The sequence below is a fragment of the Notolabrus celidotus genome, chromosome 10 (assembly GCF_009762535.1).
Source record: "Notolabrus celidotus isolate fNotCel1 chromosome 10, fNotCel1.pri, whole genome shotgun sequence".
NCBI lineage: Eukaryota > Metazoa > Chordata > Actinopteri > Labriformes > Labridae > Notolabrus > Notolabrus celidotus.
In genome coordinates this window covers 6424068-6448857 of record NC_048281.1, presented here as the reverse complement: position 1 = coordinate 6448857, position 24790 = coordinate 6424068, and the positions used below count along the sequence as shown (strand labels likewise).

The following is a 24790-nucleotide window of genomic DNA, read 5'->3' as shown; positions in this document are numbered from 1 at the left end:
ATAATTAAGAGCTGGTCCAACCCAGACTGGTAGATGATTCCAAAGGAGCTTCGTGTCGGGGTCTTGTCTCACCCTGTCGGGAGTCTTTTTCTTATAACAACCTGCTAACCACACATTATCCCTTACTTAGCAGCTGTGGTGCTACGTGGGGCAGATCTGTTAGGTACGTGAACCGGTTGGTTGTCTGACCCAGGATTCTTTAGCTCACGGCTATGCTTTCCCCTTCACACCGTAACCCAGCCACTGCATCCCCACTGCTCAGGATCCGCCGGGGGGAACGCTAGGCTAGCTAAGCTAGGTTGGCCTGCACTGGCTACAGGGGGCTGGCTAACTACCTCTGCTACATATGCTGTGTCTTCGGTGCAGAGCCGCAACTCTTACTCACTAAACCTCGCCTCCAGAGCTATGAATCTGCTACATTTTCTGAGTGGCCATAGTGCACCGTGCTCATAGACTAATGGCTTACGGACAAGGACAAGCTTACGTTAGTGAAAAAGTAAGTTAATGTGAATTATGGGAGATTTAGATCTAGAGATTTAGAGTGAGAGTGAGAGCTATCTGCAGCTACATGCGACAGAGAGGAAGAGGAAACGGAAATGATGCAACACGCTTACCTGAATGAATCAGTAATATATTCATGTGCACACAAAAATAGACTTAAACAATCATCAGTAATTTGATGCAATGAAAATGCATTACCTATCACAAACATGCATAGGCAGATAACTGTCTAATGTGAGTCTGGTTCTGCTGGAGGTTTCTGCCTGTGATTTTCCCTGCCGCTGTAACTAGCTAAATACTGCGAGGTGCTCTGATTAAGATGAGATAAGACTCTTATCCTGTCTTGGTGTTGGGTCTTTGTTAATAATATAACATAGAGGGGTCTAGACCTTCTCTGTTTGTAAAAGCGTCTTGAGATAACGTTTGGAATAACGCGCCTGCACACACAGACCTACACACCCACAACATTCCGTTTAGTAGTTCTCATACAGGTCCACTACAGCAGGATGGGAGGCTGGTCCAAGCTGATGCAAAATGTCAATAAACATATTGTGAAAAAAAAAAATTAGATAGTGCAGGTTTCACCTCTGTCATGTGACCTGTCTAGCCAATACATGACAGAGGTGAAATCTGCACGATCTACTGAAGTATTAAGATAGGCACACAACACTGGCGGAGTCCTGGTTCCCCAGAAACCCCTGTTGAGTGGAGACCATGCTCCACAGTGGGTCTCGAGCTTTGGAACTCGTGATCCCCACCGTAGAGCGCAGTCTCCACCCAGGAACTCGAGGTTCCACAGGGAGCAGAGCTCTGACACGGGTCCTTCAGTTTTTCACCTGATTCCCAAGGGTACGTATTTAAGAGATGTTGCCCTAGGTTTTTTCTCCGATCAAGTCCAAACCACACACATTTGGTAGTAAACACATTGACTATTCAAAGTTATCAGAAAAAAATCAAAAAAATTTGGGTGTGGCAGACATGCAGGCGAAGCATCAAACGCACATGTCTCACCATAAACAGGAAATTGATTTTTTGGGGCTTAAAAATGCACAAAATCTCACCATATCGGCCACACACAATGGCCTTTATATATTTTGGGAATTTTGTCATAGAAATAAAAAAATCTGCTCCAAAGCGCCCCCTAAAGGGTTAAAAAAAAAGGGTAAAATAACCCTCCCCATAGGGCTTTCTTTGAGCTACATGCATAATTTCAAACATGCATATTCAAGGCATCATGACGCACAGAATAAGCCTTCCCTTCAGCTCCCTTCACAGCAAACCCTTCGTCCTTCCTTTTCTTTTTTTAACAATATAAAAAAAATACTAATTTGAATTATTGAATCACTTAATTCAGTAGATAAAATTAAAAATAATTATAATCATACTTGCCTGATTCAAAAGAACAACTATATGTCTATGGTTGCTCAATTTATTGATAATAACAGTTTATCAGTTGTATTTGGAAATCAAACATTACATTGCAATTTAAAAAAACATTGACTTCTTATCAAAACAACAGCAGATTAAACAGTATGTCTGATGATAAACTCATAAGATATTGCCCCCTCCCTCCCTTTCTTTGCTCTCCAGCTTACTTTCAGATTTGCCTCTTTTTGTCTTATTTTGGTCTGCTCCCGACTAGATCAAAGGAATTTTTGAGCAACCTTAAAATATCTTCCTTCAAACACTGTGTGGGGAGGCCTTCTGTATCTGAAGGGTACTGTGTATGAATGATCCACTTTTCAATGAACTGCTCTTCAATCCTTACATTAAGCCTGAGTCGAGGAAAAGCCTACCTTTATGCAACACAAAGAGACAAACATGAAGGTAGACTGCATATAGAACATTATATTGTCTTCGTAAAAGAGAACAAAGTGTTTTATGCATGCATAAACTTACGACCAGGGCTGTCGTAATAATAGGAATTGATGATCCCCATCTTTGAAAACAAATGAAATGAGCTCAAAATGACTAATTTGTTCATAGTTGGGTAGTGGTTCTTTGGGCTGTTTGCCGCCCGCCATAAGACAGGAGGACAAATTAAGTCGAGGCAGATGGCTATCTAACGTGAGTCTGGTTCTGCTCAAGGTTTCTGCCTATTAAAAGAAAGGTTTTCCTTGCCGCTGTAACTAGCTAAATACTGCGAGGTGGGACTGGATGTTATCCTGTCTTGATGAGTCTTTGTTAATAATTTAGTACGGTTGAGACATGCTATGTTTGTAGAAGCGCCTTGAGATAACGTTTATTGCGATTTGACGCTATACCAATGAAAATTGATTAATTGATTGATTGATTGATTGATTGATTGATTGATTGATTGATTGATTGATTGATTGATTGATTGATTGATTGATTGATTGATTGATTGATTTAAGTAGAAGCAGCAGGAGTAAACATAAGATGACTTGGTTGTCAGCTATCCAGCTAGCCATTACTACAGTCTGAGGCTTCTACTATCACAAATCATGTCATAGATGAGAGATGAGAGGTACTCTACCCGAACTCCAAAATATCAGTTTGGAAGATTTTAAATAAAAAAATATTTTTCATGATAAAAAAAAAAAGCTAGTGTGTTTATGGACATCATAAACATGATACTGTCATGAGTTGACAGTGTTCTATCTGTCTTTGTTGCCCGTTTCATTTTTGTAGGTTTCCCTTGTGTTTCCTCTCTGTGTGTATTCTGTTATAAGTTATCCTATGTCTTCCTCTTGTTAGTAGTGATCCATGACTTGTGTTTTAGTCCAGTCTGCTGTGTTTCCTGTTGGATTTTGTTGTTTCAAATCCCTGTGTTTCCAGTTTAGTTTTACTTCCTGCCCTTGTGTGAAGACTTTGCGGAGACCAGGTGGAAATGGGGAGGTGGAGGGGTGCGCACCATCAATGCAAGAAGGAGCTAGCTGGAGAGAGAGAGACATGTAAAAAGACAGCAGAAAGCTGATAGGCTGATGATAAGGGCGTGCCACTGAGTGATTGTAAGAAAGGCGCTGCTGATTAACCAATGACAGCTCTGGAGCATGCAGCTGGAAGCGGGTGAGCTATTGAACGAGGGAGAGGAGAGTTAAACAACTGCTGTGATTGCTTTTATAGTCTTCCTGTTTGAACTTTTGCTAGAGCTACATTAGTCTCACCTGTGTTGATTACTCTGTGTATGTTTTTGGTTTGTTATTTTTGTTTTTGACTTTTTTAATTTTGTTATTGTGTATGAAATGTGCTTTACAAGAATGGGGGGGACCAAGTTATAGGTATAAAGAATAACAAATAAACAAGGACGAATAGGAACAACATAAAGAATGGAAAGAAAAACAATTAATTAAAATAATTATAATAGGAATAATATTTAAATGAATACAATATTAAATGAATAATATAATTTAAAAAACAAATCATAGCAGATACAATTAACTTCTCGCACCGGTCGGTGCTCAGGCCCTAACAAGAATTAAGGAGTGTAATGTATACAAACTGCTTTTGTTACTCTCTTTACTGGTCCTGCTGATGTTTTTGGGTAATATTATGGATTGTACAGGAGAGGCAAAAATAAGACTGGGGCTTCAGCCTGACTCCTTTTTTGGTCATTGTTGGTCTTTTTCCTGCTATTTTTTTCTTGTTGTGAATTTTATTGTGTAAAACAAATCAGTGTCAACATGTAAAATTGTGTTTTTTGTTGGTTTTTTTGGATGGCTACACACACAAACATAGACTTTTATAAAAATATGAATTCATTAATTCATAATGATAATGAAACAGAATGACAGTTTACATAACTACATTTTCAGGGATTAATAATAAATAAATAAATAAATAAATAAATAAATAAATAAATAAATAAATAAATAAATAAATAAATAAATAATAATATGGAAAAATGGAAACCAAAGCATGCCATTAACTCTGCCCTATCAATGACTGTATTTGACTATATTGTGTGATTTCCTGGTATTAAACTGAGAGTAGGCCAGGCTCTACCATTTCTGTGTGTGTAATGAGGAGAGTGTTTTTAACCCCCTCCATGATGGCAAATCAATCTGTCTGACTAATGCATCCTTTAAATAGAAAGGAAATTGTGCCAATGGCTTCATACAAGGTTTTTTCGCTCCCTGCTGCCTCAAAGTATTAATATGTCTCCAATGTGCCTCGCCAAACCTCAGTTTAAGACAAAGTTGTCCATGGGCATTCAGAGGTTATATGTGGTCACCACCTCTTTACAAACATTATGATCAATTTCTGTGTGAAAGCAGCCTGAACTTATCAATCAATCAATAGTCAATAATAACCTTTACTTGAATAGCGCCAAATCACAACAAACATTATCTCAAAACGCTTTTAAAAACATAGCAGGTCTAGATCACACTCTATGTTAAATTATTAACAAAGACCCAACATCAAGACAGGATAGGATCCAGTCCACTCTTACAGATAGGACTCGAACGTATCTCATCTTAATCCACCATGAGCATCCTTGCAGTATTTAGCTAGTTACAGCGGCAAAAAAACTTTCTTTTAATAGGTAGAAACCTCGAGCAGAACCAGACTCATGTTAGACAGCCATCTGCCCTGACCGAGTCGGGGTTGGAGGGTGAGATAGGATCCCAGTGTGTCAGTGTATCAGTTCCCCCTGCAGTCAAAAGCCTATAGCAGCATAACTAAGAGCTGGTCCAAGCCTGAGCCAGCTCTAGCTGTAAGCTTTATCATAAAGGAAAGTTTTAAGTCTAATCTTAAAAGTAGAGAGGGTGTCTGCCTCCCGGACCCTGACTGGTAGATGATTCCAAAGAAGAGGTGACTTATAAACTGAAGGCTCTACCTCCCATACTACTTTTAGATGGAGTGTTTTTAGGCACACTAATTCTGAGACAGAAGTGTATATTTTGCTGTTTAAAAGCAGATGTCAGGTTTCAAAAGTGGGAGGAAAATTGTACCTGGACAATTTAGTGGAGCCTCAAGCACTTACAAAAGTAACCAGTAACCTTACTTGAAGCGCAAATTGAAACAACTGTCAACAACAGCATATAAGCAAAGACATAACTTTACAATTTCCCTCATCATAACAATAGAAGACTTACAGTTCAGGTACAGTCAGTTTAAGCCAACAGCACTTGAAAGTACTCTTGTCTGAGAGCTTTGCTGGCTCTGTTTACACTGTCACTTAATTTGGGCCCCTGGGACTCTGCGGCGGCCTTCTCTTGCCCTTCTTCACAGCTTTAATCAGCCAGCAGCTACTCAGCTGTCCAAGGTGCATTTCTCTTGCCTCTTCTTCATAAGTTGCCAGCTGACTGTCAGTGTTAGCACTGCTGCAGTGAGCAAAATGATGTGTCACACTTACATCATCAACAGTTTGATCATTAACTATAAATGTTGTTATCTTCAAATATTTAACAGCATCATGCACTAAGTACTTTTTTTCTGCCCACTTTTTGTATGTTTGTGTTTTGTTGTTATGTAAGTCATTATCTATTTTTGATATGCCCCTTCATCAGTGTTTTTCTTTTTCTTCTGCAGTTTTTGTTTTCTAAGACCGGCAGTTTTGCCTATTTTGAAAAACCGTCAGTTTGAACATTCTGTGGCACATACGCTCCCAGCTTTAGCAATGCTTACAGCAGTCTGAACGAGGCTTTCATCTGCTTTTACACCACACAGAGCTACTAAGGGTGGAGTTGGCTCACTCTGAGATGGGCAGGGTACATTTCCCCCACATCATCTACTTTCTGCTTGATCATGTCTTGCATCCCCTGGTGCAACATGTGTTATGTGTTCCTCCAGCAAGATTAAGTCCCCTCTCATACAGGCCTCAGTCTTATCTCATCTTAATCCACCATGAGCATTGCACCTCGCAGTATTTAGCTAGTTACAGCAGCAAGGAAAAACTTTCTTCTAACAGGCAGAAACCTCGAGCAGAACCAGACTCATGTTAGACACACATCTGCATCAACCCAGTTGGGGTCGGAAAGAAGGATAGAGGAGAATAAGAGAGAGAGGATAGTGATGAGACGGGTAGCAGCCGGAGTCTGGAACAACCACAGCAGCAGGCAGTCTACGGCAACGACTCAGAGGAACCTATGGGACAAGGGAGCTCAGGGACTCCAGAAAGGCCTATGGTTAGTAACTTTTAATTAGTAAAGTAAGTGATGGGGGGATGACAGCTTCCACACAAAGTTGTAAAAGTTGCATGTAAACCAAAGATGTCCAAACTGCAGTTTAAAGCAAGACCCCTTGTGAAAAGAGCGAGGCCTCCATTTGAAAATAATTTATTGAGTTGGTCACCACTCCAATTTCAACACTTCTGAAACATTACTTCAAACATTAGTCATTTCGGCCAATGAATTCTGCAAATTCTTGAAAACAGTTTCCTATGTCTGCGGGTTTCCATGTACAGAAAATTTCTCTCCATTTCTTTTTTCTTACCCTTTTTTTCTGCTGTCCACACACATACTACTCTCACTATGCATTATTCAGCACTTGTCAGTGCTCTTGCCTCAAACTGCACATCACAAATGGCCTCTTCAACCATTCCTTCATTTATTCCTGCCCTATTTGAGCACAACCCATCACATGTGATTTTTTGTGTCGATAAATGTAAGCCCTATCAAGGCAAGGCTTCTCGGTATGCTCAGTATATCACCTTGTATCCCAGCTCAACAGTATCTACTAAAAACCTGCTTTGGTGTTGCAATGTACTGCCATGTTCCACACAGAGGGGGGGGAAAGCAGTGACCCATTTTTTAAAAGAGGATGTTTGTCCGCTTTTAACACTATATCTCTCACCCTGGGTTTGCTTTATACTGTGAGAAACACTTTACTTTGGTACTCTGTTGTATTTGTTGTGTATTTGTTATTCATTCACCCTGTCTGTGACCATCTGCTGTACAATACATTACACAAGCAACATATATTGTATTTACTACAGGAAATCAAATACAATGTACTCCTACTGTACTGTACAGGGCCAGTGGTGGCTGGTGGAGTTTTCTCCAGGGAGGGCTATAACTCCAAAATAGCAAGCAAACATTTACTAAGGTACTACACCCCAGAACTTGACACAGTCTATTATTTTAGATAGGATGTTCCTGTTTTTTTTAACCTCCTCATTGTGCTTACTGATCCCTATCCTGTAGCCTTTATTAAGCTGACATGAAAAGTTAATTTTTCCAAACATGGCTAGTCATAGTGGGTTTCCATGTGGCTCCCAGTTTGTTCATGCTTCTTTTTCTTTTCTGAAAAGTGCTTCAAATCAGTAATACCAGTCTTAATCCATGCTGGGTCAGATCCTGACGTTTGAAAAAGGAGGCAGGGAAAGCAGAATAAAGCATTAGCCTCACTACATGCAGTTAGCCAAGCCTTGTTGCTAAACCAAGTCCTGGAAAAAGACCGGGTGTATTGTCTCCCTCTGTCTTTGGACTGCTGATTAATAGATGGATAGTAGTAGTAGTAGTATTTGATGCCGCTGGAGTCTGGAACGTCCACAGCCGCAAGCCATCTATGGCAGCGACACAGATGAACCTACGAGACAATGGAGCTCAGGGACTCCAGAAATGGCTATAGATAGTAACTTGGGAATGGGACAGGGGGAGTTAAAGTAAGTGATGGGGGGTCCAAGCCTGAGCCAGCTCTAACTATAAGCTTTATCACAAAGGAAGGTTTTAAGCCTAAACAGCATATCACATCTATTACTTACTGTATGTCTTCTCCTACACTATTTTCTTCAGCACATACTTGTCCTATGTTTAAAAAAGTAGTGAAGTCTTCTTCACTGCATATATACAGCTATTATAAATCTTGTCATTTTTGTACAGCCAACTCAAACACATAAAAACAAAATTTCAACGTTAGAATGACATGAGAAATAATTAAAAATCACTTTTTCAAGAGACACAGCAGATAAATACTGAATCATTTGAGGGGGCAAAGAGAATCGAGTTAGTTTATATTTAAGTGGGCTGTTTGTAGATATTCGTGTCAGATTGTGACCCTTATGAAGTCATGGGATGGAGCATGACATACTTTCTTTGTCTCTTTATGAATCATCTTTATCTTTACTGGGTTGTGTTATTAAAAACTCTGTTCGTCTACCACGGTATGACCCACAGCAGTAACAACAGCAACAACAGCAGAAAACAATTGCAAAAGTAAAGATTTCTGCAAATCAAGACTTTTTAACGGAAGTGGTCTTGGCCTGTCTGAGTGCTAAGTGAAACAGCTTTATTGTTGTCAGGACAGAGAAGAAGACCACACACTGGATTTATCTGTACTATTAGGCCATGTAACAATACATGCAACTAGAGCACAGTGTGTCTAACAGTCATGTCCTCATGACTACTCTACCAAATATAACTTTATGTAAATATAACATTTTATCAAAATAAACATGTAGATAAAACACAACATTTTATTGAGAAATCATTTCTGATGGACAGAAAGCTTTGCTTATGTAACCACTGCTAAACTGTGTAGCTTAGGTCAGCTACTGATCTCAGTTAGCCTTGCAGCTAGCATTTCTATTAGCTACCAAGCATCAGAGTCTGAGTATGAGGGTATGTTTGTGTTTACTTCTCTAACAAACATGAGCTTCAGACAGCTGGTTGACTGTTAAATGTTAAAGCTACTGGTTAAACTGCTTAAAGTTAGGGGGGAGTCAGTGGGGAGTAATGTTAAAGTTAGTTGTGTCAATGTATGCCCTAAAATAAACCACTTTTTCATTTTTTTTATACTGCAGCTAAAATTGAGTCAGTTCTGGTTTCTGACACCTGGGATAAAGAATGCACTGTGAAAGACAGGATTGTTAAACACATTAATCTCCCCATCTCAGGGGACATGAAGCCAAACCTGTCAAGGATTCCACGGTGCTGTTGAATGCAGTGAATGCAGCTACAATCCTGTTTGCCATGGAGATAGTACAATCATCTGACTCTGCCCAGTGTTAGGCTCAGAGAACACAGGCATGTTGGCTACGAGATCCCTTAAGCTGTTAGCTCCAGGCATCCAAGAGCATCCTCATTCAACCCCTGCTTAGGTCCTTAGAGGTGAAGAAAATAGAATGCCCGACATTTCTACCATGTTTTCACTATTACCAATGTCTGAGTCAAGATCAGACTCTCCAGGCTACAGTAAATTCAAAGACACCCCCTGATGTCAAACTATGGTGCTGTCCCATCGAAACAGAAGTTCAGTGTGTTGTTGTCTTCTCTTTCACGTCAACTATAAAGCTGTTTATAGTTGCTGTTTGTTGCCCCTGCAGGCCTGGAGAACTTAACAGTCTTCTTTTGCAGCAGTCTTTACTTTTGCAGTTTTACGCATTTTTGAATTTGCATGCCGTTGTTAACTCAGTAACCTGAAAGGAATACTCTTTGGGCACTGTTTTACAATTGTGCACACTGAAAATAACAGCAACATTTCTTCGCATTTAGCATCAAAACATTACAAAAATGTATTGTGAATTTTTAAGTCACTTTTTTAAAATCACATTTAGAGCAATATTTGTGATCTTTTTCACTTTATTTTTGTTGTGACAAATATAAGTTAAAATGACTGTTAAATCTAAATGCTAAATAATTATCTAAATGTTAAATCTAAATGTTAAAGATAAATGTTCAATCTATAATGCTGATTGTTAAATCTAATTGTTCAATGTTAAATCTAAATGTTAAATGTTGCTCTGGGATCTGAAATATGTAGTTAATATGCAAATTTACACTACCACCTAGCGGAAGTACCAAAATAAAAGCCTCATAAAGCGATAAAGATACCCCAACTATAGTCTGTTATTACTGACTCCTACGGGTTACTAGTTGGACTGACGGCTGTCCATAATGTACACTGATTCAACAGAAAATGTTGGAATGGCAGTTTGGGAGACCATTAAGATATTTCACAACACCTATAGCCAGCACTGACCCAGTCTATGGTACGGACAAGGTAAGTTGTTATTACTTAGTCTGTATCACTTATATTTTGTGCACAATTCCAACCAAAAAAATCATGCCAAGTAATGTGTCCATCCGTGTGGGGAAAAATGGGTCCCTGGGACGCATGGGTCATGATTTTACTATGTCCTTATAGACGTTAATGTGTCAGGGACACAGGATGCTTAGCTAGCAACATCCCTGCCTTTAAATATTGATTATGTTAAGTAAGGACAGTGATGGAATTTAACTCTGGGTTTGATACTTGTTTTCAGTGGGTGTCTGACATTTCATTCTAGCAAACTGTCTTTAAATAAGATAATTGGGCCTGCATTCATTTAATATTGTGCAATCTTTTCGTGCGATTACAACTAATCTTTCCAGTCATACGTACAGTTATGAAATTTGAGTTAATGTGCCACATATCTGCCTAGTAAAGGTACCTCCAATCAGAAACAACCCTTTCCCCTAAATTTGTACAAGGTTGGTGACACGACTGGGTAAAAAAAAAGAGGCATTCCGTAGAGGCTGAGTCCCTCAGAAGTAAAGTTGGAAGGTTTACCACTCTGTGAGAGACTGCATGAGCAAATAGTTGAACAATGTTAGAGTAATGTTCCTACACGTAAAATTGCAAAGAATTTGGGGATTTCATCATCTATATTTATAATTTTTTTGTCAAATGGATTGAACATTCAAAATATAAATGATAAAAAAAAAATAGCACAGTGAATTCCTTTTTTTTCTATTTAATAGAGTTTGGAAATACTTTTTATACCTACTCACTCTCAGGGAAACAAAAAATTTAATCCAGCGCAGGCTTAAAAGCTCTGATACTCAATACCAGAAGGAACAGCAAAGGTGAAAGATTTCATAACCTTAAATTTGCTGCACTATGCCAGTGTTATTTTATTTTGAATATTACACTTATCTTCAATATATATATATATATATATATATTTATATACAGTACAGGCCAAAAGTTTGGACACACTTCCTCATTCAATGCGTTTTCTTTATTTTCATGACTATTTACATTGTAGATTCTCACTGAAGGCATCAAAACTATGAATGAACACATGTGGAGTTGTGTACTTAACAAAAAAAAGGTGAAATAACTGAAAACATGTTTTATATTCTAGTTTCTTCAAAATAGCCACCCTTTGCTCTGATTACTGCTTTGCACACTCTTGGCATTCTCTCGATGAGCTTCAAGAGGTAGTCACCTGAAATGGTTTTCCAACAGTCTTGAAGGAGTTCCCAGAGGTGTTTAGCACTTGTTGGCCCCTTTGCCTTCACTCTGCGGTCCAGCTCACCCCAAACCATCTCGATTGGGTTCAGGTCCGGTGACTGTGGAGGCCAGGTCATCTGCCGCAGCACTCCATCACTCTCCTTCTTGGTCAAATAGCCCTTACACAGTCTGGAGGTGTGTTTGGGGTCATTGTCCTGTTGAAAAATAAATGATCATCCAACTAAACGCAAACCGGATGGGATGGCATGTCGCTGCAGGATGCTGTGGTAGCCATGCTGGTTCAGTGTGCCTTCAATTTTGAATAAATCCCCAACAGTGTCACCAGCAAAACACCCCCACATCATCACACCTCCTCCTCCATGCGTCACAGTGGGAACCAGGCATGTGGAATCCATCCGTTCACCTTTTCTGCGTCTCACAAAGACACGGCGGTTGGAACTAAAGATCTCAAATTTGGACTCATCAGACCAAATCACAGATTTCCACTGGTCTAATGTCCATTCCCTGTGTTTCTTGGCCCAAACAAATCTCTTCTGCTTGTTGCCTCTCCTTAGCAGTGGTTTCCTAGCAGCTATTTGACCATGAAGGCCTGATTCGCGCAGTCTCCTCTTAACAGTTGTTTTAGGGATGGGTCAGCTGCTAGAACTCTGTGTGGCATTCATCTGGTCTCTGATCTGAGCTGCTGTTAACTTGCGTTTTCTGAGGCTGGTGACTCGGATGAACTTATCCTCAGAAGCAGAGGTGACTCTTGGTCTTCCTTTCCTGGGTCGGTCCTCATGTGTGCCAGTTTCGTTGTAGCGCTTGATGGTTTTTGCGACTCCACTTGGGGACACATTTAAAGTTTTTGCAATTTTCCGGACTGACTGACCTTCACTTCTTAAGGTAATGATGGCCACTCGTTTTTCTTTAGTTAGCTGATTGGTTCTTGCCATAATATGAATTTTAACAGTTGTCCAATAGGGCTGTCGGCTGTGTATTAACCTGACCCAACCCCATTGATAAAGCAAGAAATTCCACTAATTAACCCTGATAAGGCACACCTGTGAAGTGGAAACCATATCAGGTGACTACCTCTTGAAGCTCATCGAGAGAATGCCAAGAGTGTGCAAAGCAGTAATCAGAGCAAAGGGTGGCTATTTTGAAGAAACTAGAATATAAAACATGTTTTCAGTTATTTCACCTTTTTTTGTTAAGTACATAACTCCACATGTGTTCATTCATAGTTTTGATGCCTTCAGTGAGAATCTACAATGTAAATAGTCATGAAAATAAAGAAAACGCATTGAATGAGAAGGTGTGTCCTGTACTGTATACATATATATATATATATATGATCTGTGTGTTGAGATACTGAAGCTCAATACGCACCTTGCTGGCAGTGGTATACATGGGTACCGCTTGCTATTTATAGAACAAGGGGTCTAGACCAGCTCTGCAGCTGAATGCCTTTTGCAGTGAGAGACTGCTGTGTGGCGAGGTAATATCAGTCTTTGGGGGTTGGAGTTGCCTGTGTGAGGTAACCTAAATGAACACCAGGCTTGAGTGCGCACAAGTTGTATAGGGTGGGAGAAAAAACAACAACAGATAGAAAAGGAAAAGGGTAGATGGAGGATGGAAAGCTGAGTTGATGTGATGCCCCCTCTGGCAGCCAGAACACAGGTCCTTTGCAGCAGGTCAGCTGTTCCTGCATGGCTGACTGGGTTCCTACATGTACACCTTGCATCTTCTGTTGAAGCAGCAAGATTCAGTAATTCCTTCATTTATTTTTAATCAATTTTGAACTGGAAATGTATCACAATAAGCGAGGGAAATAAGCATGAAAAGCTACTTAATGGGACTTTAAGAGGTTAATGACAACGGGGGAAAATACAGACAGACAGACAGACAAACGGATAGACGGATAGATGGATAGATAGATAAATAGATAGATAGATAGATAGATAGATAGATAGATAGATAGATAGATAGATAGATAGATAGATAGATAGATAGATAGATAGATAGATAGATAGATAGATAGATAGATAGATAGATAGATAGATAGATAGGAGAGCTTTTTCACATCTACAGTATATGCACATACACTAAATAGGACTAAACTAAAACACAGATGCTGGAAGATGAAAAAATTATTGTATGGCTTTTGCCCTAAAATATATATGAGCTGCATCTGAGCTTCGCCAGTAAATGCCTTTCTCATACGCTTCATGAAGTGGCTCTCCAGTATCCCAGCAACAGTGCACTTGAGTTGTGTCAGAAAACCTTGAGGGGCCTGGTGGGAAAAACTGACCAGTATTCTTCATATGTGTACTTGGCCATTTGCACTTTTTTCATTCAACCCCAATTCCAAGTTGGGACAGTGTGAAAAATGTTGATAAAAACAGATTTTCATGGTTTGCAAATCAATTAACTGTATATTTGATACATCTTTGGGCCCTCAGGTGGTGCTGGATTTAAAAACAGACATGACTCTGTAGTGGTCTCAAAATTACTTCCATGAACCGTTGTCTGCGAACACAGCTTTTTTGCTACATGCATCAACAAATGCAGGTTCAAGCTGTACCATCCACAGAGGAAACCATGTATGATTATGATCCAGAAACACCAGCGACATCTCAGGGTGTTAGAGCCCACTGTAGATCTATCAATCTTTATTTGCATAGCGCCAAATAACAACAGACGTTATCTCAAGACGCTTTTACAAACATAGCAGGTCCAGATCATACTCTATGTTATATTATTAACAGACCCAACATCAAGAGAGGATAAGATCCGGTCCCCTCTTGCTGACAGGATTCAGTCTGATCTCATCTTAATCCAACATGAGCGTTGCATCTCGCAGTATTTAGCAAGTTACAGCAGCAAAGACGAACTTCCTTTAACAGGCAGAAAACATGAGCAGAACTAGACAGCCATCTGCCTCAACCGAGTTGGGGTTGGAAAGAGGGATAGAGAAGATTAAGAGAGAGAGATGATAGTGATGAGACAGTTAGTGGTAGTAGTAGTAGTAGCTGTTACAGAAGAGGAACTTATGAGCGAATGGATATCAGGGTCTCCAGAAAGGTCTATGGTTAGTAACTTTGGACAGGGAGAGTCAGTTCCCCTGGCAGTCTAAGCCTATAGTAGCATAACTAAGAGCTGGTCAAAGTCTGAGCCAGCTCTAACTTTATAAGCTATAAGATGGACTGAGGCCTGGCCTGTTGTCTGATTAATCAAAAATTTTCATTGTTTTTTTAAATAATGGATGAAGCATCCTTTGCTGTAACAATAAGAAGACCACCCAGCTTGTTATCAGATCACAGTTTGAAAGCCAGAATCCATAGGATGCATAAGTTCCAGTGGCATGGGTAACTGGTCTGCATGTACCCATTGAAAAAGCGTATCTGTTTTGAAAAATATCACAAAGGAGACACAAAACTGAGATACTATCTCAGGCAAGAGTGGGACATTTCACACTTAGAACTCCAGAAACTGGTCTTCTCAGTTCCCAAATGAGTAATCACAACACAACACAACACAACACAACACAACACAACACAACACAACACAACACAACACAACACAACACAACACAACACAACAAAGGGCTTTTAAACATTTTGCAGGCATAACATTTAAAATGGGCATATATGTTTCATAAATATTTTCAATTAAATTTTGGGGAATTAGGGTTATTTTTTTAATCTTTAATTTAAATTTTTAATGTCAAAGTTACATTTCAGTGATTAATAGTGGTACTAAGGCATTTTTTACTGATAGATATCAAGTATTTTCTTAACGCACCTAAGAACTGTACAAATTATTGGTTTCAACTACTGTAAATGGATAGTTTGGGTTTTTGAAATCGGGTTCTACAAGGAATTTGAATAGTTGGTGTACTAGGTATAGTAACAGTCAGCACTGTCTGATTGGAGAAGCTAGCAAGAGTCTTCACACGAAAGCTCAAGCTATGACCTGCTGCAGGCCACACTGTGGCCCTGTACCAACATGGATTTCACAATATCAGATCAGCTGTTCGGGGTTATATGGTTATTAGAAAAAATATACATGCAATAATACATTTTTATGGAAACAACAAATGGTGTTCATAATGGAGACAAAGGGACACATTTAAGGACCAACACAGAGGATTAACTTCTACAGGTGGAACTGGCCGACAGAGACAGAGGACAACATCTGTAGTTCTCCTAAGGGTCAGACAATACAAAGCTCTTTAGTGAGAGATTAGCTGGATTATATGGTGTTTGTTATTCATAATCCTCTTTAGAAAGTTATCACAAGAGACGCGGTGGTGTCTCGTTGTTGTTATTACAGTGTTGATTTTTAAATTCAGTGGAGCAAACCATTGCTATCTCAGGCCATTATTACGAACGTAACTTGGTGGAATCTAAATAGCCAAACCACCATGTGTTATATCTTTTAAAAAGTGAATTTTGATTTCAGTCCACATGGTCACAGAACTTTCAAACTCAAACAGTTTTGTTACTGACATGTTAACGAGGAGAAACTGATAAATTGTATGTACAAGCATTCTCAATCTACCGACATGAGAGTTCTTTAACATTTATGAAATGTTAAGGCTAACTTGTGTTGTTTAATTGTTGCTTCAGGAGCCCAGGTCACGAACATATTCAGCTGCTGTGTCATGATAAAGAATGAGGATGGTTGCTGTCTCTTCATAATATTGTGTTTCACTGTGTAAACATTTGTCAGTACAAGTGCAGCTCATGAATGTGATTCTTTTATCATAATAGGTGATAAAGATTAGATATAGTTTTGCTTATGCACCTGATTGAACTTTATTGAACTAATGTTAAAATCAAGAAGACTCTAAAGAAGAGTAGACATCTTCTGTACCTACCTTGGTACGTTATATACCTTGATTCTATAACCTATTCTATAATCTACCTCTTGTACACAGTAACATATGTGTGATCAAAATACTGCATTAGTTTTAATGAGGCTTTCATAACACGGCCCAGCTGTTAAAACACTTCCTACCCAGATTCTGACCTTGTGGTTTGCTTCTGACAAAGAGGACATAAATAGCCTTGGATGGGGACAGGAAGGGAGAAGTGATAAAGAAAAACACAACACAGTTTTGACAGTAATAAACAAAACACCAGCAGAAAACAAACACAAATCAAAAGTCCAATTCCCATGATGATTCCTTTCTGATTGCATATTGCTGTTTGTCATTTTTGATTTGCTTCAGGAAATTGATATACCACATTGTTATCTTCCAATCTAGGTTGTCATGTTTGGTGCTTTCTGAGGTCAAGATCTGGGGCCAGTCTCACAAATCAGTTTCAGACTGATCTATATTGTTAGATCAGTCTACAATATTTATTAGACCAGTCTATTGCAAGTTGGACCATTTCACAAAAATAATGACAGTCTAATAGTTAGCCCAAAGAAGTTAGACACCTAACCCCCAGGCTAACTTTGGCTTAAGACCTATGTTACCATGGCAACTATCAGGGCCATCCACTATGGCCTGTTGCACCACCTCTGTATAAGTTGAGCTCTTAGTTAGGGTGTAAAGTCCACCCTAAACCATAAGTTGAAACTAGGTAGTTTGTAACTTAAGTTGTGTCATTGTTTGCTTTCACCACAGAGACGTAAGGTTCATCTTAACTAGTAGACTGTAACGTCCAAACTTATCAAAATATTGTTGTAGATATGACTTTTCAGTTTTCAGTCAGTTTGGCCAATCAGTGAACAGCTTTTTCTTGAAGGGGTGTTTGTTAACGGCTGATCATGTCATCAATGTACATCTTTACAGCAAAAAAAAAGCATGTTTACAGCTTGGTACCAAAAATGATTTTGGTCTTAAAAGCTCACTTCTATATCAGTGCCCACTAAGAGGCTAAAGCCTACCTCAACTCCTCCTCATTGCCTAATGTTAGGTTGAGTCAGCATTTCTAATATGGCAACAACTGTGGATAGGCTTCAAAACTCCACTTCAGGAACCAATGGCACAAATGTTCTGACAGGTGGTATCATGGGGTGAGAAGGATGTGCTATAAAAGCTTTCTGTTCAGATCGTCTAAAGACTGAGAATCTAAGGCCTGTAGACTTTCTTGGAGGAAAATGTTGTCACCTTTTCTTTTTCCACCTTGATGCTTGCCAGGGTCAGCATCAGAAATCCCCACAGACGAGGCTCTTATTCAAAAGCACTTTCATGATTGTTACAGAAACTTTGAAATTTTGGATTTCCAAGCTATGACTCAACCCTGTTTATGTAAGCCATCATATTCTGAAGAGCAAGCTGAAAAGTGTATTTTGTCCATGCAAAAAGATGACTCTCCCTTTGCTACTATATGCTGTCTTCTAGAACAGGGTGAGTATTTTGTCTACGAATAAAGGATGGCTTTGATTTCTGTAACCTGGGGGAGAAAATACTCTGGTTTTAGTGTTAGCAGGGCTTTGCAAAGTCAGTGAAAGTAAATGAACAGAAGTGCTCATAAACACTTATATTGCTCAACCCAACTAACCGTTGGGTATGGACAGAGACAAGGTGTCAAAGTAACAGTATTTGAATGAAAAACTGTAGTTTCTCCACTGACAAATGGAGACTGGCTCCAGAAGTAGCCACATACACACCAATTAATAAATACCCATATTTATGTCAAAAATAAGCATGTTTACAGCTAGGTTTCTGTCAGTGCACACTAAAGGCTGATTTATACTTCTGCGTCAAATCGAAGGCGTAGCCCACGCCAGAGCTCCGCGTAGCTCCCGTACCTACTCAGAGGCCAACGCACATAGCCACTGGCACCTCCTCCAAAATGTAACCAGCTATCAGAGAGACTGCACTGCCCTGAAGTGTTTCGGTGGAGAATTGCTGCGCGTCCTGGACACATCAATGCACAAGTATGTGGTGCTCATAACTGCGTCAGCCAATGGTGCGTAGGGGGGACACAGAAGTATAAATCAGCCTTAAGAGGATAAAAGCCTGTCTCAACTCCTCCTCTTTGCCTAATGTTAGGTTGACCTCAAGGTAGGATGAGACAGCATTTCGAATATGGCAAACACACAGTGGATAGGCTTCAATACTCCACTTCAGAAACCAATGGCAAAAATGGGTGAAGTCACTGAGGCTGCATCTATTTTATATACAGTCAATAATTTGTATTAAAGAGCGGTGTGTGGCGTTCCTGTGTGTATGTGTGTGTGTGTGTGTGTGTGTGTGTGTGTGCGCGTGCGTGCGTGCGTGCGTGATAAAGCACAAAGCTGTAGAGGAACATCTAGATTCAGACAATGTTTTAGATCATGACATCATTTCAGTCTGTCATTACACACTCCTCTTGTGTGGAGCCAAAACGATGACTTTGATGTTTGGTATTGAAAATTAAATTTGGCATTGAAACACACCCTGAAACTAAAAAAGAAGCACTGGCATTGAAACACCTGCATTGTATAAAATTGTAATGGCATCAAAACAGGTATTTGCATTGATTATGTTTCGCTAAAGTTAAAATCACGGACATCAAATGTTATATTGTCTAATTTTTATTAATTTATGCATTCTGATGTGTTTTTGAATGAGCGTTGTGTCATCAATATTGGAAATATCTTGTTTGTTTAAGATGCATGGGTAGGACATGCATGAGGAGATATATTACCATTACAGACTTACATGTTCTGCTTACACCTCTACTAATTGGACTGACAAATCAAGGGGGCTTTCAGGTTAAGTTCTGTTTAACTCAGATACTTGTGTCATTTGTGTTCACACATCCAGCTCTGATTTGGTAGTTTAGATATTTTAAGTGGTGAAGTGTATTAGTATGTAAGAAGCTATTTAATGTTGATGGAAACAAGCAAACCAATCACACCATTATGACTTAGCGTCACTTTCCATGAGGTTTCATGCACTAAAGATCACATTGGGTCTTCTGGAACCACGAAAAGGCCATGTCACATCATTCGCCCAACAATAAATCAAACGCACCCATTCCCAGCACTCTGTTTGACTTGGAAGTGGTTAACAGCTGTTACTGGACAGGTCTCACAACAATGAAGTCCCACCAAACATGAAGAAAAAACCCACAGCACTTAACACTGGAGCCACAGTAGTTGACCTGATGTTACCATGCGCTAGCAATCGAGCGCACTAGTGTTAATCAAAACACTCATCCTAGCGCAAATATGCAATTAAGAGCTTGCACCATATGTTAGTTTTAGTAGCTGTAAAGTTTAATGAGTAAATAATAAATATCAATGACATGGTACGCATGTCAATAGCAAGGAGATGTCGAGGTCGGAGTCCGAAGCACGCTAACACTAACAAGGTAAATTCAGCATTTTATACTAATATATCATTGTATTACTTTCCTGATCTAAATAAAGCCCACTGCAGGTGGGTATCACCTTTGTGTGAGAGTAAATACTTGATTTATTTATTTAATCAAAACACACACACACACACACACACACACACACACATCCGATACGGTAATATATCGTTGTCCTGACCTGTGTGGTATGAATATCGATATTTTAATAGGATAAATATGGCGCTAAATTTTCCTGCCAATTTGACTTACTGCGTCACTACGTAATGACTCCACGTGGGGGCGCTAATGGCATGAATGAGGAGAATGTGAACAACAGTTTATTGACCACAGAAGAAGTCAACAGCGGCTGATTCTCAGAAGAAGACAGTGGGATGTTAGACAGAAAGGGAGCTGGAAATACGCGAACCACTCTCAAAACAAAGCAGAGCAAGATGTTGATGCTGTACAGTCTATGGCTGAGACCGGCTGTGACGAGAAGAAAGATGGCGGTCACACTCTGGCCTCTATAGAAAGTTTCACTCCCCTGGGATAGGTGGACTTCACATGCACGAGAGTCCTGCGTTATAGTTACTGCTCGTTTCAATGAAAACCAGTTGGGAACGCTCCTACGTGCTACAAACAAGCATGATGTACGAGACTTGCTGCGGCTGTACTTAATGACGTCACGGTGAATATGACTACCTGTTACAGGTACAGTCACACAGATTAACATTAAAGCACATGTTTTAAAGTAAACATACATTTGCAGACAGTTTGCAGACACTAGTTGGTTGTGATGTTCAATAATTAAAATGTATTTTATTTATAAAAGTGACATACATTTTTTTAAATCTGTATTTTTATATCAACAGTTGTTTTAAGGCTTGGTAAATTTAAGTTACAGGCTAAAAACATGAACATTTTTTCATCCTTGTGAAACAAAAAAAGAATGCAGTGAATAAATACATGGATCCTGCTCTATGTCTTTCAACGAGCAGTTTTTATTCTTTTGTTTATAAGATATCCTGATATATCGTTAGGCTACATCACCGTTATCATGGGCCAAGTATCGTATTGTATTGTATTGTTTCGTGAGTCACCCAGCTGCTCCCACCCCTACTAACACACAAATTGACTATTGAAATAATCTACATAGATAATACTGATTGTAATCAACTAAGAATTGAACTCTTCATGCCCTTTACTGGAGAATATGAAGTGTTCCCTACGTATAGTGTTATCAGGGCCTTACTGCTGAACAAGTTCATTGCAGAACTTCTTACTCTCTATTTAGTAGGCACTTTAACCAGGTCAGAGCAGCTACACAGCCCATGTGGCTCATGGATAACTGCAGCCCATATCATCTACAGAATGGGCTTGTTGCCTTTTTCTACAACGTTGTTCCCATGTCTTCTTTCAATGTGTTTTTTCTGAGCACTTTAAATTGCCTCGTTGCTGATATGTGCTTGCCTTGCTGGTGTTCAGCAGGTACTGTGAAAAATGATCCATGGACAGTCATATTGACGTTATTAAAGCAAATATACGCCTTTCATCTCCTTCTCCACTGAAAGTACCTTCATCTGATTCTGTCTCAGACTCAAATCTTCCTGTATGCAATTGTATCTAAACTTACTTTTAAAGACAATTACCAAAGGCAAACTCAATGTAGAAAGACTGAACTGGTGGCAGCTCCATGGCATATTGTGCTAATCTCGTTGTCAACTGTGTGAGCTGCAGCAATACATAGTACGTGTGTCCTAGGTGTGAGGGGCCAACTCTTGCATGTTAACTCCTGCTGAGAGAAACAACCAGACAGAGTGGCTGTCTGGTTACGCGCACTTGATCGCACTTACACGCTCGGCGTGCACGTTCATGTGCTTAGTGTCAGTGCTTAGTGTGTCTCGCTTCTCCAACAATCAAAAGTGCAACGCTTGATTTGCACTTTATCTTTCTGTAAGACCGCATCTAAGTGGTGTTATCCCAAGTCTAAATCTCACAATGCATCTTGTTGGGGAAGTTTATTCCCAAAAGTTATTATGAAGAGCCACAAGACTTCCCGCTGAAGAAGTTTTACACGTAAGAAAGATGTTTGAAAGATGCGAAACTGGTAACTTTATATACATTCAAATCTTAACAATACATATAGCTGTATGTTAGCTGTATAATAACATTATATTTATTTTATAAAGAGACATATGAAACGTTCCAATCAATCATCTTGAGAGTAAAGAATGATCTTTATACCCGTGTACTGAGTGGGTTCATCCTTAGTCATTCCTTTTAATCAGATTGTGGCCATGAATGTGTCACTACTTGTATCTTGATATGCAAAGATGTTGTTGTTCATAATTTGGAGTATTTTATAAAGGTCACATATTACAGTTGATGTGTTGCCAGCAAAACATCCCGGGGATCAGAGTATGAATTTGTCTCTCTAGGCCTACGGCTTACCATTAATCTCTGGTGGCTCATCTGAAGAAATTGCCTAAGCAGAGCGCCAAATAATGCCAAAACAATCAGCTGCATTTTTTGTCTTATTAAATGTCCTCTCAAATCTTCTCCATTTACTGCGTGAACACCCCATGCAAATGTTCCTGGCAAAACATCACCAAAGTGTGTGCGTAACCGAGGGCATTCAGCTAAGTGTGGAGAAATGGGACAGGGCCCAAGTGTTATTAGGCCTGATGGATGCTTTAGGGTAATTGCACTAATTGTCATATTTACATATTGTTTGTGTTACTTTTTCTTGCAGACGGTGCGCCATGGTTTTCCCTACCAGCCCACTGCTCTGGCCTTTGACCCTGTGCAGAAGATCCTCGCCATTGGTTCCAGATCAGGAGGTGTAAGGATGTATCCTTTAAACCCCATGTGCTCACTTCTTTCCTCCATTTGTCTGGGGACACTCTTTCCTAAGTTTCACATTCATGAATACATGGTTATATATCTCTAGTAACAATATGACCTAGCATTTGCCACTGGTCGTTGTTTGAGCATTTTAAATAACACAATAAGTCCATCACATAATTTTAAATGAGTGTGAAATAATGAGAAAATAAATATTAGACACAAAAGATGCACATTTTTGTCCAGGACCTAAACTGGTGTTAGGTTAAGTTAGTATTCCCTTTCTTCTTCCCTTGTTCCCTATCTTCCACAAACCTGTGGAACTGCTATGATGTGTCTCCAGGCAGTGGCTCTTCTTCTCATTCACCCTTCCCCCCCTCTATGGATTCTCATCCCTCATTCTGCCCTGTCAATTTGTGTGCTCGGCTGTCATGTCGCAGGCTCAGACCTGTCCATCCAACAGCCCATCCCCTGGGTCACCCGGTCACAGGGATGGGAGAGGATGTGTGAGTGCAATCCAGGTAGGAGATGACACTGCCATAAACACCAAGGGTTCCCTTAATGCCTTAAGGGAACATCCTTGCAGAAGCGGGAAACAGTTATTGATGGATGCTGCAGCAGGCGTGCTGCTTGTCCTGATTGGGGAGATTTCTCTGATGAAATAAGTCAAGGTGATGTAACATGAATTGTAAAATAATGAAACTGATATATGAGACTGAAGTTGAGGACAGGGGTAAAGGTGAACAGTGGTGTTTGATGACATGAGACATAGATGATAAAAAGAGAAGCAAATGTGACTTGATATCATGATAAGCAACATTTGCCAGACTCTGAAGTGAGCTGAGATTTTACTCGCAGAGAAACCTTTGAGTGACCTATCAAATGCACTGACATGCTGCACACACCTACCTCTACTATCCAATAGCCCACGCTCATACAAACACACACTTCAGTGCTTTGCTTCACTCATTCTGCGTTACCCACAACCTCTTTCAGTCTGATGGACTTCTTTTCTTTCGCTTTTTCAATGCTTATCTTCTCTGTATGTTTCTTCATTTTGCAGCTAGGTTAGTTTTGTATTTATTGGATTCCTAAAAAAATTATCATACCTAGTCATAAGATGTAGAATTGTAAGTACAGCCATTAGGGGTTATTAAGCAAAACCAAAATAATAATAGTAATAATAACTTTATTTGAATAGTGCCTTTAAATACAAATGTTTACTACGTGCTTTGACAAGCAAAGCATGGCAGGATTTGGATGACAAAATAAACCTTATACAGAGAGAGAGAAGTGTAGAAATTCTAACAACGCAAAAAAAAAAAAAAAATACAATGCATGAGATTTAAAAGAATAAATGCAAATTAAACAGAATAAAGTGGTAAGACAGTGTACCAATAAATCATGTTAGAGGTTTTTCAGAAGAAAAATAAGTTATAGATAAAAAAAGAAAAAAATGAAAACAAATAAATACATTAGTAAATAAATAGATACAAATTTATAAATGAATAAAAGGTTTTAAGAGGAAGCCATCACATTAAAGAAAATAGAAAATGGAAAAGGATAGATTAAGGACATTAAAATAATGAATAAAAAAGAAATAATAAAACAATAAATAAGAAAATAAGATGAAAAACAATAATTATATAAAAAATAAAAATAAACAAATAAATAAGAATATAAAATGGTTTAAAGGGGGAAGTCTGTGAAAGTGGGTCTTAAAAAGAGATTTCAAAGAAAAATATCACTGACTCTGCAAGCCTTATCTCCTTAGGGAGGTCGTTCCAAAGTTTAGGAGCTCTGACAGTGAAAGCGCGTTCCCCTTTGGATTTGAGCCTTGACTTTGGAACGACCAAAAGTGCCCCACCCGTGGATTTAAGGCCACAAGATGGCTCGTGTGGTGTCTGCATTTCTGCAGTTTAGCTCAGGGCAAGACCCAAGAGAGCTTTAAAAGTGATCAGTAAAATCTTAAAATCTAAAATGCACAGGAAGCAAGTGGAGTCCCCTCTTTCAGACAGGAC

The 24790-nt window shown here is 39.3% G+C and overlaps 1 protein-coding gene across 1 annotated transcript in view; it reads left to right on the top strand.

The window, feature by feature from the left end:
- Window positions 1–24790, top strand: part of stxbp5l (syntaxin binding protein 5-like) — a 152484-nt gene that overhangs the window by 6269 nt on the left and 121425 nt on the right. Inside the window, exon 2 of the mRNA XM_034694624.1 lies at window positions 22678–22775. Coding sequence (XP_034550515.1) covers window positions 22678–22775 — 98 coding nt within the window. The remainder of the gene's footprint in view (window positions 1–22677; window positions 22776–24790) is intronic.